The sequence below is a fragment of the Pleurodeles waltl genome, chromosome 3_1, assembly GCF_031143425.1.
Source record: "Pleurodeles waltl isolate 20211129_DDA chromosome 3_1, aPleWal1.hap1.20221129, whole genome shotgun sequence".
NCBI lineage: Eukaryota > Metazoa > Chordata > Amphibia > Caudata > Salamandridae > Pleurodeles > Pleurodeles waltl.
In genome coordinates, this window is record NC_090440.1 from 243,199,663 (window position 1) to 243,217,857 (window position 18,195).

Here is an 18,195-nt window from a genome sequence, read left to right on the forward strand (position 1 = left end):
AAAATTAGACATACAAAATGGATGAAGAAAAAAAACTTTACTAAAAAAAAAAAAATGAAAAACATTTTTCCAAACTACAAATTATCTCACCTGCCCAATATTATTATAAAAAAAAAGAAAAAACGTGATTCAAAACAATGCCTTAAAACCACAACCTTACAACAAAACTGTAAAAAGACATGAAAATGTGATGAAACAGAATGATATTACAAACATATGGAAACACAAAGGTTTTTAAAATATGGCTAACAATTAAAAAAAACGTACAATCCGAAAAGCCATCAAGTACAAAAAGAATAGCACATTTAAAAAAAATAAAAACAGCAGTACAATTGTTTAAATAACGCTAACTGCAAAAGAAATTTATAACCGAATCAATATCTAAACAAACCTATACGAGAATAAAAAATAAACTTTAGAAACATACATAACTTCGAAAAGCTACTCCCTACCTTAGAACTACCTCCCATCTCTCTCTACAGTAACTATACCCATGAACATACTCTTAAAACATTTTAAATTAAACTTACCCGACCAAGATCTCTGCTTGCATCCAATCTTGACCGCAACGCTCCACCAACTAAACAAACAGACGTCAAACCACATTAACGGAGGAAAAATGTAAAAATAGAAAAGGACTATTTTCCTCTTAGGAAACAATGGAAAACAGCGCAAAGTACCACTGAAAATGGTTACAAAAATGTAAATAAATGTGTACATTTTTTAAAAAAAATATGTAAAAAAAATAATATTTTATGAATAACATTTTTTTTTGCATTTTTAAAATACTGTAGAGAGAGATGGGATTTTTAATTAATAATAAACGTTTATAAAAAAATCTGAAAAATGTGTTTTTAAATTAAAAAAAAATGTTTGCACACAAATAAAATGTTTAGTGGTTCAAAAAATGTTCTAAAATATATGTATAGTAAAAAAATGCAAAATCTAAGTTCTGTGATTTTTTTTAATTTTAATAAAATGAAAAAAAAACGTTTATTTTTAAATAAAACTGTTAATTTGATTGCGCAATTACTAATATTATAAAATCCATAATACATACGTATAAATGTTTTTATTACAATTTATTTCCAGATTTCAAAGAAAGAAAATAATGTAAATGCTAAATTGAAGATATAAGAAAGAATTATAAAAAAAAAAATTATCAATAGTATTACCTGTTATAATTTTTTTTTTTTTTTTAAAGAAAATAAATGTTTATCTGCAAATAATACACCGTTAATGTATTAAGCCTGTTTATATTAGTTTTAAAGTTTCATTCCAAATATATAATTACATATTATAGTAATACATAACTATTTTGCTTTCAGAAAAATCCACAAATAATTTTTAAAGCAAAATAAAATAAATACAAATTTAAAACAATTCATACACAAGTATTAAAATTAATACATGAGTATTAATACGCTCCCCACCCAATATCCCTAAATCCACACTATCCTGTCCCTAAATAAAAGTGCAGCAAATCATTTATGCTTTATATTACATAACAACCCCCCCAAAAACAAAAATAGAAAACTCAGATTGTACAATTGATGATCTGTCATTTAAAAAACAAAATCACAATTCAAAGCAAATTTTTTTTAAAAGTATTTTAATATTTGAAAATGTATTTAAATACCAAACACTATAAAAGAAAATTACAAAACAAAAATAACATGAGATTTAAACAGAATTATGAAAAATACTCTGGTATTAAAATTAATACCTGAGTATTAATACACTTCCCCACCCATAATCCCTGCATCACATGTATCCCACCCCTTATTCCTCTGTATTTTAATATAATTTTAGTTTTATACCCCAAAAAAGTTACCCCCCCCAAAAAAAACCTAGTAATAATGCTGTTCCCAGAAACAAACCTCAAAATAACTAATTTTTAAAATAAATACATTTCACAAACCTTAACCAACAAATTGCAGAATATCTCATAAATACGTTTTTCAGAAATATCTTGTACATAATTATATAACCAAAAAAATCAATTAAACAAAATCATAAACGACAGTAATAAAATTAACACTGGAATATTAATACTCCTATTTAAAAAATAAAAATAAAAATACTCAAGTAATACAATTAATACTTAACTATTAATACTCTCCCCCACCCATTACCCCTGTATCCCTGACATCCCATCACTAAAAAGTGCAACAATTTTCCACTCACCTTTATTGTATTAAACACCCCAAAAATATAACTATTGATTATAAAGCCCCTCCAAAAAATCCCCAAAATTATGTATTATGAAATTAAACCAAATTCTTAAATTAAATAATTACCAAAAGTAATGAAACAAAAAAATACTTTAGTATTAAAAATAATTACTCATTGTGTATATAAAGATCAGATCTATGTGTGTGTGTGTGTGTATATATATATATATATATATATATATATATACATAAAACACTTTAAAAAAAATCTAAACAACTTATAAATAAACCATAAATTAATTTACAAAAACGTACCTTAAAATTCATGGTTCAGGCAATCGTTATTCAGACAAAATCGTTGTTTAGGGAGTAATTGTTCAGTTCTTCATTGTAGAATCTTTTTCATTGTTTAAGAATCGTTGTTCAGGTAAGCAGTCGTTGAAACATCGTTGTCCAGGATGTTTCCTGTTTAACCATCAGTTAGGGTGGTACTAGTACCACATCCATGACAACTTGTATAACTGGGACTACTGCAATAGCAACGTGCATACCAGATGACTCTACCCCACTGTAAATAATCAGAGATAAAATATTGATTGCACACAGTCCTGAAAAATATAGCAATATGTAATTTAATAACATATATACTGGAACCACTTAGAACATTAGTCGGGGCTCTTAGGTCCAATACATTTCCTATGGTCAATGTATAGGGCTGCACACCATTTTATTTTGTATGTCTATCTACTAAGATTTACCATTTGATCCTCCCACTAAAATACATATCACCCAGTCTTTTTTGCCAGTATCTTTGTTTATGCTGGCCACGACTCACAGGTACATGACCAACTACATTTGCTGGTCTTGGCCCTCTTTTCAGATACAGTCTAACTACCTGTTCCCGTTTGTGATAGGCAGTGTCTTTCCCAGCCTCAGCAGATGTGATTGCTTCTTGTTACGTTTTTTTATGGGTTGCACAGTCACATTCCTATACAAAGAATGGCAAGAGCTCCTCAGGGTATTGTCCCAGCATGCAGTCCCATCAACAGAAATGAGGGGTTGTCGAATTTCTATTGCACATCTGGAAATTGTCATTTTAAATTTGCGTTTCATGCACTGCTCCGCTCTTTCTTTGACCAAGTGGTTCAATGTAGTTTTGTTTTATTTTTCCTCTCAGTATTTAGGTTTCTCCCACAGTCAGATTTTAGCTGTCTGTTGTCAAAAGACCAATTGTGGACCATACCGAAGCTAACAGTGAAATTTGGACCTGTCTATTGCTTATCATTAATTGGCTTTCTGGTTAATCTGATATTCTTGCTCTTAATCGGATGGATTGTCTTCCACTTCTTGTATTTCTCGTACACCTCTGGAGCATTACCATCCTTTTGATTTGATGACTTATGTCCTTTCACTTTATAAGTTCTGGAAACTGCTTTTCTTCCCTCATTTGCTTTCTGTACACTGTGGAATAAATGTGTTTTCCTGCTCTCTTCTCGCATGCTGCATATCCCTATACAAACATACTGTGTTGCTTCCCTCCACCCCCGATTTGTCTGCTATGTTCCTTCAGACTCCATTGTTTTTATGTTTTCTTCCACTCCTATGTTGCTTAAACACTCTTTCCATCTTGTCTAACTCACCCCTGTTTGTCTGCTTGTCTCTGTTTTTTTACATTTCTCCCTGCTCCTCATTCCATTGTTTTATGTTTATCTTTCACTTCCTGCTTTTCTCCCCCGCTTCCCTCCCCCAAGCCTGTTAGTTTTAATTTCCTCACACTCATATTGCTCCTCCATTACTTTCTAGCATAATCTAATAGCAATCAATTTGTTTGTTACTGCATCTCAGTCTTAGGTTGCGTTTGCCATGTAATGTGCAATGTTCATCACTAATTACTTTCACCTTTACTCCCCGGTCCCTTCTCCTCTTCTCTGTATCGTACCATCCACCATTCCATTACCCAGTTACCGGTGTTTATTCTCTGCTATTCTACTTATTTATTGCTCATCTGTCCATCCACAGCTGTAGCCTTGCTCTCCCACTCCTTTCCGCTCTTCTTTTATCCCTTTATCACATACCAATTTCCATTGTTTTTCCCCCTTCCTCTCTATACCCCCTTACAGTAGTCATGTTTATTTTCTTCCCTTCAACTTGTCTGTTGCACTCCCACCCCTCCACAGTTCAGTCCTTGCTATACCACCCGTTTTTGGCCATCCATTTCTTTTCAAGTCCTGCATCTTTTCCTAACAGATTCTTTCAACCTTAGCCCCACAACTTGCTCTGTTATATCTTTCCTCACCTCTCCCTGCTGTTCCCTTCCTTTAAAGCCCCTTTTTCATTACCCTCCGGTACAATGGCGAGCAGTCATAGCCCTATCAGGGAGGTAGTGTGGGGTGCTCCAGCGCAGAGCTCAACAATCACACAACAGCGCAATAAACTATTGCCCAACCCTGTGCCTATCAAAGTACTTTAATGGACACTATAGAGTAATAATAAACATTAACATAACCGAATACAGTTTAGTGTCCCCAGACTCTATCAAACAGTGCTGTCTCTGTCTGCTATGTTTCCAGAATCCTTCCATTGTCTATATGGTCCCTCCCTCAGGGCAAGACACATTAGTGTGATTAGAGGTCAGGTGTAGTTCTCACAACTTGCACTTGGTTTCTTATGGCCCAATCTTAAGTTTATTTTTTCTTTTTTTTTTTTTTTTTACCACATACAGTGGATCAGTCCTCCGGCCAGCCACCTTGCTTCTTCCTAAGCGTTCTGGCACCCCCTCACTTTTGGGAAGTGGTGTGCCATCTGGCAGCTCCATTTATGTGTCCCTCAGTGGTTGCTGGGCAGCCTGTCCTGTAGAGTCAGTAGTCCAGGTTTGTTTCATGTAGTTGAGGCCCTGCATGGGCCAATCATTGAAGTCCTGCACAGGCCAAGTTTTGGTGCTGATGCAACCATGCACAGGTTAATACTCAAGTGACTGAGCGGCCTTACACAGGCCGATTATCTTAATTCACCATCATGGCTCCTGCCACACCTTGGCAATAACGTTCTCAATCTTTGTGGTTTCCACCCAGAACCACCATGGAGAGACTGCAGGCTGACCAATATAGGAGTCCACAGATTTCTGTCCTCAGAATTCTTTTTCTTGTTGTCCCACAGACACTGTGGACATGCTACACCTCGCTCCTCTTGGACAGCCACTCCATCTGCAGTTTTGACAGGCTCTGTCACTCCAAGCCGACAGGCAGGCTTGTAGGTGCTTTAGCACAGGTATACAGGTTTCCCAGAAAGAGATCAAATGCTTGAGACATACAGAGGCCAGGCTGGTGTGTCTAAAATGCATCCCACAGGCTTGCCATACACTGGCTCACTCATGTACATCATTCATATACTATGCAGGCTTCACACACAAATATCCACAACATACACCTGGAATGCTTAGTGCTGGGAATTGGTAATGCACGTGCAAGCAGACATTTCCATGAGTGAGCCTGTAGCAGGCCTCCACTCAATGACAGATGAAAAACATGCTGTATTGCCCTCACCGCTTTATATACTAAATCTGTGAAAAGGACAGTGATCTGTCAGAGGGCACGATTGGTGCACTCCTCAAGGTCACAGGACTATTCCAGATCCTTGCTCATTTCAAGGACAATCCTTGCCTTTTGTGCACATTCTAGATTAGTTTGACACAAGGGTCATAAATCTAAGGGGATACTAGATGCACACTGCCTGTTGGGCACCCTTGGCAGGGAACCACAATTCTACACCACTAACAACCATGCATCCTAATTTGTATTACTATAAGTTTCACAATAGAAGGTTTAGCTTTCAAGGTGTGAATTAGAATTTTCACATGTTGTGCACCACTGGTCTGAACAAGCAAATTTACTTTGTACCATAAAGTGGTCTGATTAGCTTCAAAACTCCACTGTAAGGCTGAGACATTATAAAAGCCATTGTTTACACTAAAATGAATGTAATTTGTCCTTGCTAAGTCAATTATGTTCTTCTTTTCAAGTAAATATCACTAGTCTGTGTTGCCTACCTCTTATTTTTGAGTACATATTGCCACCTACTGGCTACTATTTTATTTACATCATTTTATTTCACTTATTTTTTCATATATGCATGTTTGACCATTGGCATTTTACCTTTCTAATGTTAACACATATGCACTTCTAATACGCTCAGTTTTTTAAAGCCATATATTATTAGATTTTTTCCTTCAGATAAACGAGTAGTGATACTGCCTAAATTGTCACTCAGTCCCCCAACAAGTAACGAAACGAGAAAAAAGAATCAACATGCAGACAGCAGTGAACAGTCATAATAATCTAAAATTAAAAAATTAGTATTCCAGTGGGACAGCGCTTGTGGTTTGTACTGTAATACAAAATAGTGGGGTCTGCTTGAGGAATGTGGTGAAAGGTCGCTGGCACTAACATATCTCACAGTTGCTCCAGGTCTTGGGCTGAACGGGGGAGGGGTGCTATAGTGTTGGCAGGGGCCTATGTTACCACTCTGTAGTGTTGGCCCGGGCATGGGTCACCCCACTCAGCAAGACTGCGTAGGTGTTTCTTGGGACACCCCTCCCCCTTGTATAGCCCGAGTGGCCACGTCCTCCTATGACGTAAGGGAATGTATATATATTGGGAGCAAAGGCGGGAAAGGGCACTGTAGAGTAAAGTGAGTGGAAAAAAAAGGTAACCTGATAACGCAGCTTGAGTCCATGTCTTTATAAGTGGCTTGCGACTTTACAAATGACGACGAGGAGGGCCACCTACCAGCTGCACCGCCCCATGCCGAAGACCTGCAGGGCAATTTTGCCCCTGCATCTCAGTGCCTGGATTCACCGCGGCACACCTCAGGACTGCTGGCTGCCTCTTCCAGACACGTCGGCCCGACCCGACATGCCCCCAGTCGAGTCATTGGTCACGCTCAGGGCATAGAGAGCACCTCCGAGCTGCCGGCGGCCCATCAAGAGAGGCCCCAACCTCATGGCACCTCCTGCGGCTCTCCTGGAGGCTCAGAGCAGGTAATCCTGCCGAGTGGGTCCACCCCTGCTGGACATCCCGTGGCTTTTTTGGCACGCTGCATTTGGTGGGCAGCCCAGCATCTGGCTACTGTGGTCTGCTTGACAACAGTGAACACCCCACACGTGCACTACCTCCGGCATACAGGGGCTCCAGCACTCAATAGTCCCTGTGCACAGTAGCTACATCGGAAGAACTCATACGAGGCGTGCAAGCTGAGGAGAAACCAGCTACGCTGACTGAGGTGAGGAGGCCACACTCCCCAGACACAGACTCTGAGGCACAACATTCTGAATCAGGCTGACAATTCAGTGCATCCCTCGACATGGCTAGCATCCCTGCTCTGTAGCCTTTTGCCATCACCGGAGCTGCAAGGTGGAAAGCGTGGGTAGAACGCTTCGAAACCTACTTCGAGGCTTTAGATGTCAAAAATGAGCACAAAAGATCTCTACTCCTTCATCTAGGAGGGTGGACATTCACAAAGTGTCTAAGGGAGTTATTCTAACTTTGGAGGAGGTGTTAATCCATCCCAAAAGTGACGGAAAAGTGACGGATTTACCACCAGCCGTATTACGAGTCCATTATATCCTATGGAACTCGTAATACGGCTGGTGGTATATCCGTCACTTTACCGTCACTTTTGGGACGGATTAACACTCCTCCAAAGTTAGAATAACCCCCTAAGTCTTTGGTAGAAGCAACACCTCACACGTACGACATGTTGAAAGGAGCGATCACGGCATACTTCGAGCCCTCATTGAACCCGGGCTATGAGCGCTTCTTACTGCGCCAAGCACGCCAAAAGTCCAAGTCAGTAAACATTTTTTATGCGCGCCTGTGTGAACTAGCAAGCATGTGCACATTGCCTGACGAAGAAGACGAAATTCCGTCGCAGTTCATCCAAGGGTGCTCCTCATCAAACCTCAGGGAGAGCATCCTGCAACAGCCAAACATGCGGACGTTCACAAGAGCTATCAAAGGCACGGGCAGTGCATATGGAACAGGCGCCGACTGTCCAGATAAAAACTGAGCCAGTTAATGCAGTGACCACAGGTGTATCGAAAGTGAGGTGCGAAGGCTAAAAAGGAAAGCTGAGGGACAAACTCTGCAGATGATGCGGAGGCCCGTTGCCACATCCCGGGGGTTGCGCTGCCCAAGGGAAGATCTGCAGCGCATGTGGGAAGCTTAATCACTTTGCAAAAGTCTGCCGTTCCTCACCAAAGGTGGCAGTGGCCACACCCAAGAAGGTCGCCAGGGCGGTAGCTGCCCTTCCAGCCACCTTGTCAGGCAGTGACATGGACGACAACCACCAAGTAGACCATGTTGTGCAGGCGGTCTGCAGCCGGCGGCTATCTACATGCCAGGTGCTTCTGCAAGGCCTACCCATCTCAGCTTTGATTGAAACAGCGGCCTCGATAAACCTCATGGCCGCCGTGGGGTATTATTGACTTCCAAAATCACCACCACTCAAACCCACACGAGTGCAAGTCTATGCGTTTGGAAACACACACCCACTAGAGATAGCCGGAGTCTTCAAAGCGGAAGTCACCCATGAAAGCATGAAAGTAACAACCAAGATCTATGTATCCCAGGAAGGGTCAGGATTCCTACTCAGCTGTCAGACCGCCCAAAGTCTCAACCTGGTGCATTTTGTGTTCAGTGTCCACGCTAGCAGCTTGGGCGACCTTGTGAGAGAGTTCTACTCTATCTTCACTGGCATTGGCTACCTGAAGGGACAGCCCCACAAGCTCCATATAGATGACTCTGTAGCCCCCATTGCCCTCAGACACCGACGGGTGGCTTTCCATCTGCGCCCAAAAGTGTAGCGTGAATCTTCAGCTTTTGGAGCGAGCAGGCATAATCGAAAGGGTGTCGGGCCCTACCCCGTGGGTGTCCCCGATTGTCGTCGTGAGGAAGCCCAAACAGCCTGAAGCTGTCCGGATCTGTGTGGACATGCGTCTGCCCAATCAGGCCATTAAGAGGGCGAGGCACCTAACCCCAACCATAGACAACATCATTGGGGAACTCTCAGGATCCAAGTGGTTTTCCAAAATGGACCTTTGGTCGGGGTACCACCAGATTGTACTACACCCAACGTCCCGGCCAATAACCACCTTCTCCATGCACACCGGCCTCTGGAAGTATATCGGGCTAAACTTTGGCATCTCCAGCGCCGCAGAGTTGTTTCAGCACACCATCAAGGGGGTCCTGCAAGGGCTCCCAGGAGTCCTCAGCGTAAGCGATGACATTCTGGTACACGCCCCCACCTTAGAAGATCACATGGCTAAGCTATGAGTGGTGTTCACAAGACTGCAGGAGCACGGCTGACGCTGCACCGAGAGAAGTGAGAATTCCTTTAGAGAGACATCTGTTTCTTTGGATACCAGTACTCGGAACACGGGATCGGCCCAGACCCGCACAGAGGCCCCGGCTCAAACCTCTGTCTCTGGAGTCAGGAGTTTTCTTGATATGGTCACTTACAATGGCCGAATCATGAAAAATCTGTCTGACCTCACCGGCCCCCTGAGAATGCTCAGCCGAGCTGACCACCCGTGGACCTGGGGCGAACAGCAAGAACGCGCCTTTCAAGATACCAAGAATGCCCTCTCTGCAGACACCACACTAGCGTTCTTTGATCCGTGAGTCGTGGCTGGCCGTCTATGCCAGTCCTATAGGCGTAGGTACGGTTCTGACCCAGAAACAAGACTGCGGGGAGTGGGCCCCTATTGGTTTTGCCAGCCGCACTCTTACGCCTACAGAACACCAATACTCCCAGATAGAGTAGGAGGCCATCGCCATCCACTGGGGGTGTTGACACTTCCACCTCTATCTTTATGGTAAGGCCTTTACCGTGGTGACCGACCATCAGCCTCTTCTTCCCCTCTTCAAAGGATCCTTGTCAAAGCCGCCCCTACGGATCAAAAAGTAGATACTGCAGCTGCAGGAGTTAAATTTCATTGTGGAGTACCAACCAGGCACTCTGAACCCTGCAGGACTTTTAGTCGCACCACGTCCGCCTAGCCACCCCCAGGACGCCGAAGAGGCTTTAGAAATGGAAGAATATGTTCGGTTGGTGGTCGACCGGGCCAGGCCACGGCCCATACTGCTCGCTGAAGTGGTGGAAGCCACAAACCAAGACGAATGCCTACAAATTGCTATGGCAGCCACCGGGTCTGGTGACTGGTACCCGGTGCAACGTCTGGTGGCTTTTCGCACCACCAATGCCAAAGCCAGGCTTCAGGATCCCTTCAACGTCCAGAACAAGCTCTCAATGAGTGACGATGAGTGTCTACTGCGAGGGTTCCACCTGGTAATGCCCTCCTGCCTGACGCCCAGGGCTGTGTCACTGGCACATGGAGCCCACCAGGACTTTGTCAAGTCAAAGAACATACTCCGGAGTAAGGTCTGGTTCACGTGGCTAGACCAGCAAGTGGAGGACATTGTAAAGTGGTGCCTTGTTTGCCAAGCCAGTGGAACTCCAGATCTCCCAGCACCGGTCATCACCGAGGAAGGCCCCACAGCCCAGTGGCAGATGGTCTGCGCAGACTTCGGGAGCCTGCCCGATGGCTCCTACATTGTGGTGGTAGTGGATGACTACTCACGATACCCCGAGGTAGAGCTCGTGCACTCCACATCAGCATCCACCGTTATTCCAAAGATGGAGAAACTGATGGCTACCCATGGTCTGTTCGGGGAAATCCGCACAGACAATTGGACCCCATTTAACAGTCATGAGTGGACAGAATTTCTAAAGTCAACAAACACGAGACATCGCCGGGTCATGCCCATGTGGCCACAGGCAAACGGAAAGGTTGAACGGTTTGTCAAAACACTAAACAAGGTAATCCGCATCGCCAAAGCGGAGTCCCAGAACATCAAACGCCTTCCTCCGGGAGTACCGAGTCACACCCCACACCCCCACTGGCATGACCCCAAACCAGCTTTGTTTTGGGAGAGTTGTGACCGATGTCATCCCACATCACCCATCATGGGTGGGCCAGCCCCCACCCCAGAGCCAATCCACGAGTCGTCGGTCTCACACCAACGACTATGCCCCTCGGGAGCGGAGAGCCCGAGTAATTCCTGCCCAAGTGGGGGACATCATCCTGGTGAGGGACCGCCACCCCTGGGGCAAATTCTGTTTGCCTTACGAGGCAGAACTGTGGACTGTAACCGCAGTGAGGGAGGGGAACAATGGTGACAGCGGATCGGGGGCTCAAAAGGGTAACCCAGAATGTCTCACAGTTCAAACGCCTCCCCCTCGTCACCCTCCTGGATGGCAACAGTGGCGACTCTGAAACGACCGGGGGTCAAAGCAACCAGGAGGAGGTTCCAGTTCTACTGTTGGATGAAGCATCCTGGCAGTTGAATGTGCTGCAACAAGCCAACAGGGGCTGTGGAGTTATTCAGGTACAAAAATTCGAGAAAATCTTATCTTTGGGAAGCGTAACCAAAAACTACAGAGTAGCTACTGCCACTCTGTTTTTTATATATATATATATATATAGATAGATAGATAGATAGATAGATAGATAGATTTATATATATATATATATTTCAAAGACCGTGCGGCCAAAAGCAGCGACGCGCTCCTCAGCTGGTGCGGTGCACGAGGGCTGACCGTGCCCTCGATTTACTTGTTTACCAAAATTTGATGGCAACGCACTCCGGTAAAGATTCATTCAATATTTTCAGAATTTTTTCAGTGCAAAAAACAAAAACAACATGTTTCAACTAAACAGTCTTCTTCTCGGTTTCCGAAAAGTGTGAGCTGAAATATATATACATTATTACCTAGTTGCAGTCCCTACTAGGTAGGCCTGCTTTTCCATAGAAAGAGTGGTTTTTGGTTTGCAAATAACGTTGACCCCGTTTGATGATTCTTCACAAAACTTTGAAAAAAGTTCATCCGCTTCCCCTCTTTCCTGGAAAGTTTCGGCTTCATCCTTCAAGCAGGGGCCGATAAAAAAACAAAAAGGGATTCGCAAAATGCAAACTCCCTATGTGTTTTCCATACACTTGTTTAAGACAGGTTACAGCAAAAAGTGCTGAACGGAATTACACCAAATTCGGCAGGAAGCTAGATCTTGGTCCACAGATTGTGCTTTTTGTGATTTGGTGTAATTCCGTTCAGTAGTTTTGAGAAAATAAGGGTAAAACATAATTGTATATCTTGACATTTGGGCTCACAAGAGCCTTGAGAAACTCTTGTGGGAGCACCAATTTAAAAATACAGCATTCTGATTGGCACAGAGAGCTTTATTTCCCTTGGGCCATCTCCTTCCCGCAGGAGTCAGACAACTGCAAGAGCGAGCACTCTGATTGGCTGCCAGCAACATGAGAAAAATAGTGCTTGCAGCCATTACAGGACTCGGAAACTTAGGGCCTGATTTAGAGTTTGGCATATGGGATTACTCCGCCACAAATGTGACAGGCATGTTGTCCGCTGTATTGTGATTCCATTTTATCCTCTGGACATAGTCATATGACAGATGGGATATCTGTCACGTTTGGGATGGAGTAACCCATCTGTCACGCTTTAAATCAGGCGCTTACTACCCTGTCCTGAACTTGGAAAAATAATATTAGAGGAGGGGTAGGATTGGGATGTCCTGACCTCCTACGCCCCATGGAGGGGACCCATAGTATCCTCTTCCTGGGCTAAAAAGGAAGAAAAAGAAAGTGCCTCAGTACTGCAAGACTGTCACGGGATCGGAAAAATAAAATGTCAGCCAGGTCACATTTGATGGCTATAAGCCCCTGGGGAGCCCACCCCAGGGCTGTATTCATGAAGTGGAGGGGGGCTGAGCTATTAATGGCTACGGGGACCCCCATCCCCTGGGGCTGGCTCAAATACTATGTCCCAGGGAGCCCAACCCTGGGACATAAGTTCTCTTGCTTGGTAGGAGGATTTTCAAATCTCCCGCCTCGCTGGAGCAAACACCGCTTTTGCTCCCAGTGGGTGAGAGCGTTGGAAATGCTCCCACCTGCTGGGAGCAGACTTTTGATCTGTTTCCATGCCTGTGCTGATGCGGGCAGGGAAACAGATCAAAATATTGCTCTTGCCTTGAGGGAGCAGCATGAAGAGCTTCTCCCTGAGGGTGGGACTAATGCTGGCTCTTGCTGTATGGGGGGGAACCAACTGAGGCCTCAGGACCTTGGGGGTCCCCCCCGCAACACCAATGACAGTATGGTAGATGCCATGAGTGAGTGGGCACCAGGGAACCTATCTTTAACGATAGAAGGCCCTGGGTGATGGGGTCCCTGGGGCCGAAATCAGCCCAGGGGTAGGGGGCTGTGTGCCCCCTTTTTCCATAAAATTGTCACTGGGCCCTGGGGGATGGGGTTCTTGGGTCTGAAATGCACACAGGGAGGGGGATAGCGCATGCACTCCTCCTCACAAAAATGACACCAGTCCCGAGGAATGAAGTTGCCAGGGCCTTACAAGGCTTGGGTGGGGGGGTGGGGTGGGGGCACGTGGCCCCCTTCCCTTTAATAAAAAACAATGGTTTTGTGGGATGTGATGTGGCAATAAGGCTCTGGGAGTAGGGGCTGCGTGCCCCCCTCCCTTTTATTTTATGTAGTGGCCCAGGAGGATGAGGTCTCAGGGCCTAACAAGGCTCCGGGAAGGGGAGGCAAGTGGCCCCCTTCCGTTACGTAAAAAATAAAACAGCCCTGGGAGATGGGGTCCCCATGGCCAAATAAGGCTTGTGGGGTTGGCTGCATGAGGAGGGTTGGATTTACATATCATAATTATTTTACTTTAAAAAATAAATTAAAAAAAAACCTAGAAATTCAAAAAAAAAATCCTATGGTTAAAGTAACATTATAGTTAGGTGTTATAAAAAGATCCGTTCCCCCCCCCCCCCAAAAAAAAAATCTGAAACTCGTTTTAAAAAACAAAGTTTAGTGTAACTTTACAGTTGGGTGAATGTCAGTGATACCATTAACGTTTTGAAGGGAGAAAAAAATAAAAAAATAATTCACCAGTTACAGTTAGTAAAGTTAACTGTAACTTGTACTCCGCCATGCACTGCTTATAATCTCACATATTTCATTGTTCATGACATGTTCTATGACATCACTGATGACATCTGAAATTACATCATTGATGACATGACTGATGACATCATCCAACAAGTGTGTTAGTTTGATTTATAGTTTAAATAGTGATGCATAGTGACCATATTACTTATTTTCTAATTTTGTCCAGCCTGTGTCAAGCTAATAGGTGTAAATGTTTACAAAACCCACGTGCCTCTAATACATCCTAACTGTGTACAGGGATTGAACATGTTATAAATATTTGCAGTTGACAGTTCACAATGTGTGTTCAGCATGTTCCACTGAGTTTTTAAGCTCTGTAGAAAAGGTTTGCAACAGGGCAAAGATTGTGCATACAGTATACTAAGTGTTTTAAGCAGCTTTGAGTTAATAGACAGAATTGTCTTGGCATGGCAATTTCTCTGTGACATACAAGACTGTGTAGACCAGGTACGAAGCTATATACATGTACTTGTTTTGCATTCTGAAGATTTTGTATCACCACAGTATGAAGGCGTCATGTAGTATAATCTTTAGCACCTTCAGACATTGCTTATTTTAATCAAAGTTTCTTTTGTGCCAAGTGTTGCATGGGGTGTACACTGTTCTGAGTATATACCTTTTGATACTCTAGTGTATTTCTCATGAGTTTCACTGTCTACAAATACTGTAAGACAGAGTAAACACTGTTCATAGAGTGAATACTGCTTACAGTACCACCTTATCTACTCATCAACTTAATTTGTCGGTGTAGGCTTGTGACTGTCAGGGGCACAATACAGATAAAAGCTGTCTGTAGTAGGGCATTTGTTTTGGAACAGATGTTCAGTATTTTTATTTTAGTGGATTTTTAGATTTGGAAAATCTAATTTTTTGATTTAGATTTAGATTTTTAGGAACTTTGCTTTCTCCGAACAGTTGTATACAGAGTGAACACTGCATGCAATGAGGGTTTCCATATATCTGTGGTTGATTAACCCATAAAGTATATGGTATAGAGTCAATATGACAGATATACCATGCTTTTTAGACCCAAGTTGTTTCTTTGATGGCATTAATAATGCCTCAAATTCTTGTGAGCGATTTTGTATTTAGTTTCATAGCTCCAATGCTATCCGGGTTTGTAGAGCAATATGTACATGAGAAGCTTAGATGATGTCATCAGTGATGTCATAAATGATGTCAAAGAACATGGTATGAGTGATGTAATATGTGAGGCCATAAGCAGTGCATGGTGGGATCGTAAGTTATAGTTAGCACTTCTAACTGTAATTGGTGAATTTCTATTTATTTTAGTTCAAAACTTGACTCATCACTCACATATGCACCTAAATATAAGGTTACTTTAACCTTATGTATACATATATATATGTGTATATTATAGTTAAGTGAGATTTTAAATTAAAAAACACTAGGATTCAGCAGTTAGATAACTCAGGTAACTAACTTGCGCCCTCACCATGCACACTGATGTCATCAATGATGTCATTTCAGTTGTCATCAATAATATCACTGAAGATGTCTTGAGTATTGTAATATGTGAGTTGATAATCAGTGTTTGGCGAGGGAACAAGTCATAGTTTACATGAGTTACATATCACTATTGAATTACAGTGTTTTGAGTTTACACATTTTCACCTAATTATAACATCACTTTACCCTTTGGTTGTTTCAGCGAATTTGTAAGTTTTTTTATTTTTTTTTATTTACAGTAAGATATTGTTCTCATACCTTACTATAACATTGCTTTCAGCTTTGATTTTTGTTTAAGGCATTTTAAGTTTTTCTTAAATATAAAGTGTGATTTTATACAGTACCGAACAATGCCAACCCCCTCCAACCCGGCTAATTTAATTGTGAGTAACTGCATTCTTCTCTTCACAAAGCACACATCTTCACACAAAGTAGTTCCATTCAGTGGCAGGGATCTTTCAAAGCAATGCAGGCTTTTTGAGACCCAAAAATATTTTGTCTTTATACTTATTTGTGCTTTTTTTTTTTTTTTTTTTTTTAACCATGACAAAGGGAAAAAAAAGCATTAACAATGGCAAAAGGTTTACTATCACTGATAGCGCCCTATTGGCTTGTGCTTATGTTTTCTTTATTTCTTTCTCCCTTGTGTGCTGCTTTCCCACTGAAATACCTGCCCTCTCCCCTGCATTCTCTGTTGCTATCTCCCCCATCCCATCCGCTGCTTTGCCCAACCACTTTCAGCCCAGCTTTGTTTTGTCCTTTTTTATTTTCATTTTTCTCCTTACACCTTCTTCAAATTCCTCTGTTGCTTGTCCACTGCCTGTCTGTTGCTAATGGCCCACATTGATTTTTCCCTGCCAATCATCCTGTTGTTTAATGCTCTTCTAGTCGTGGTCATTGCACTCTTTTAAAAAAGAAAGCATTTTGGAGGGACAAGCAGATGAAATTTGCTGCCAGGAGCCGCTTTTACTAAAAGCGCTTTTGAGCACAATATATATATATATTTTTTTACTTGTCCGTGACTTGCATCTGATATCTTGGAATGGTTAAAAAAAAAGGTCTGACCTGCCATGCCATTTGCATTGCAGGGTGACGCATAAGCACATATATATATCATTGACGTCATGTCATAGGGCATGCAAGTGTACACGTCATTGTGCTTTTCTCTTTTTTTGCCAGTGTTACACAGAATCGGTAAACAGACCCGTAATGTATATGACCTTTAATTTGAGTTGCGAGTTGTGGAATAAGCATTTATTGCTGTTGTATTACCTAATTCACAGGTCCTCAGCCCTTTAAAGTGCTTTCAAACTTCTTGCATAATTACAATAGAAGATTCTCATTAATTAGTGTGCCTGTACTCAGTTTTAAAAACATAATTCAATTTCTTTATTTAGCATATATGGAAGCATTGAATATGCTGAAGACAGGGCAACCGTTTTTCATTCCAGCTACCTTTCTGCAGTTGCCAGGTCAGAGATCCGAGATATGGTGGCCTTGGGGCACTTCATTCTTCCACCTGCATGTTTACAAAAAGGTATGGGTTGCAAGGCACTTTCTGTATTTAAATAAATTGAATCACTTAAACAATACGTTTTCAGATTTAGGACCTGATTTAGAACTCGGTGGACAGGCTACTCGTCACAACAGTGGCTGATAACCCGTCCACCAAAATCTAAATCCAATAGAATATAGTAGGATTTTGATTTCAGCAGGGGGGATATCCGTCACTGTTGTGACTGAGTAACCCGTCCCCAAAGTTCTAAATCAGGCCCTTAGTGTGCAATGTAAATTATTAAACTCCTATCAATGCAGATTTACCGAGATATTTTATGGATTCACAGTAACTTCACAATTAGGAAGATGCAAAACAAATGTATATTTTCGCCATATGAAGGACACAAGGCAAAACCTTTTTCCTACTGCGGGCGCTCAGTTCAGCTACAGCAAATGAGCAGCCCCATAATGAATCCACAGAAATATATTGTGGTGCCATTTAGATTAAAAGAAAATAAGTCAGGAAAGAGTATGTGTTCTCAAAGGAGCAAGAAAGACTCCCAACCATCAGTCCTTTACTAATATTTATGTACTCTGAATATTTAATGAATTATTCATCGCACATATTTTTTAGGATTAAATCTGTTTATTAACATTTTGTCTTGTACAACTATTCCACCTACAGCCTCTGGCTGGTGGATAGAAAAATAAAAGGAAACAAAAAAACAGTCATAATGGCCCCGTACCTATATCTATACATTGCAATAGAGCCTGTTCACCTCCACCCCACTCTCATAGGCCAACTTATGTCGTAGCCGTCTCTCTGGTCAGATCTTTAGCTAAGCTAGTCAAGCACAGAACGCATAAGTAGTGCTGGCATGTCAGCTCCCTTAACTAGTCCGAGAGGTAAGAGATACCGGGCCCCCATATCTTATCAAACTTGGACAGGGATCCCGTGACCATTGCCGTCAGTT

The 18,195-nt window shown here is 42.3% G+C and overlaps 1 protein-coding gene across 1 annotated transcript in view; it reads left to right on the forward strand.

The window, feature by feature from the left end:
• The window catches only part of TERB2 (telomere repeat binding bouquet formation protein 2), a 166,993-nt gene that overhangs the window by 26,539 nt on the left and 122,259 nt on the right, over nucleotides 1-18,195 (forward strand). Inside the window, exon 3 of the mRNA XM_069221249.1 lies at nucleotides 17,122-17,261. Coding sequence (XP_069077350.1) covers nucleotides 17,122-17,261 — 140 coding nt within the window. The remainder of the gene's footprint in view (nucleotides 1-17,121; nucleotides 17,262-18,195) is intronic.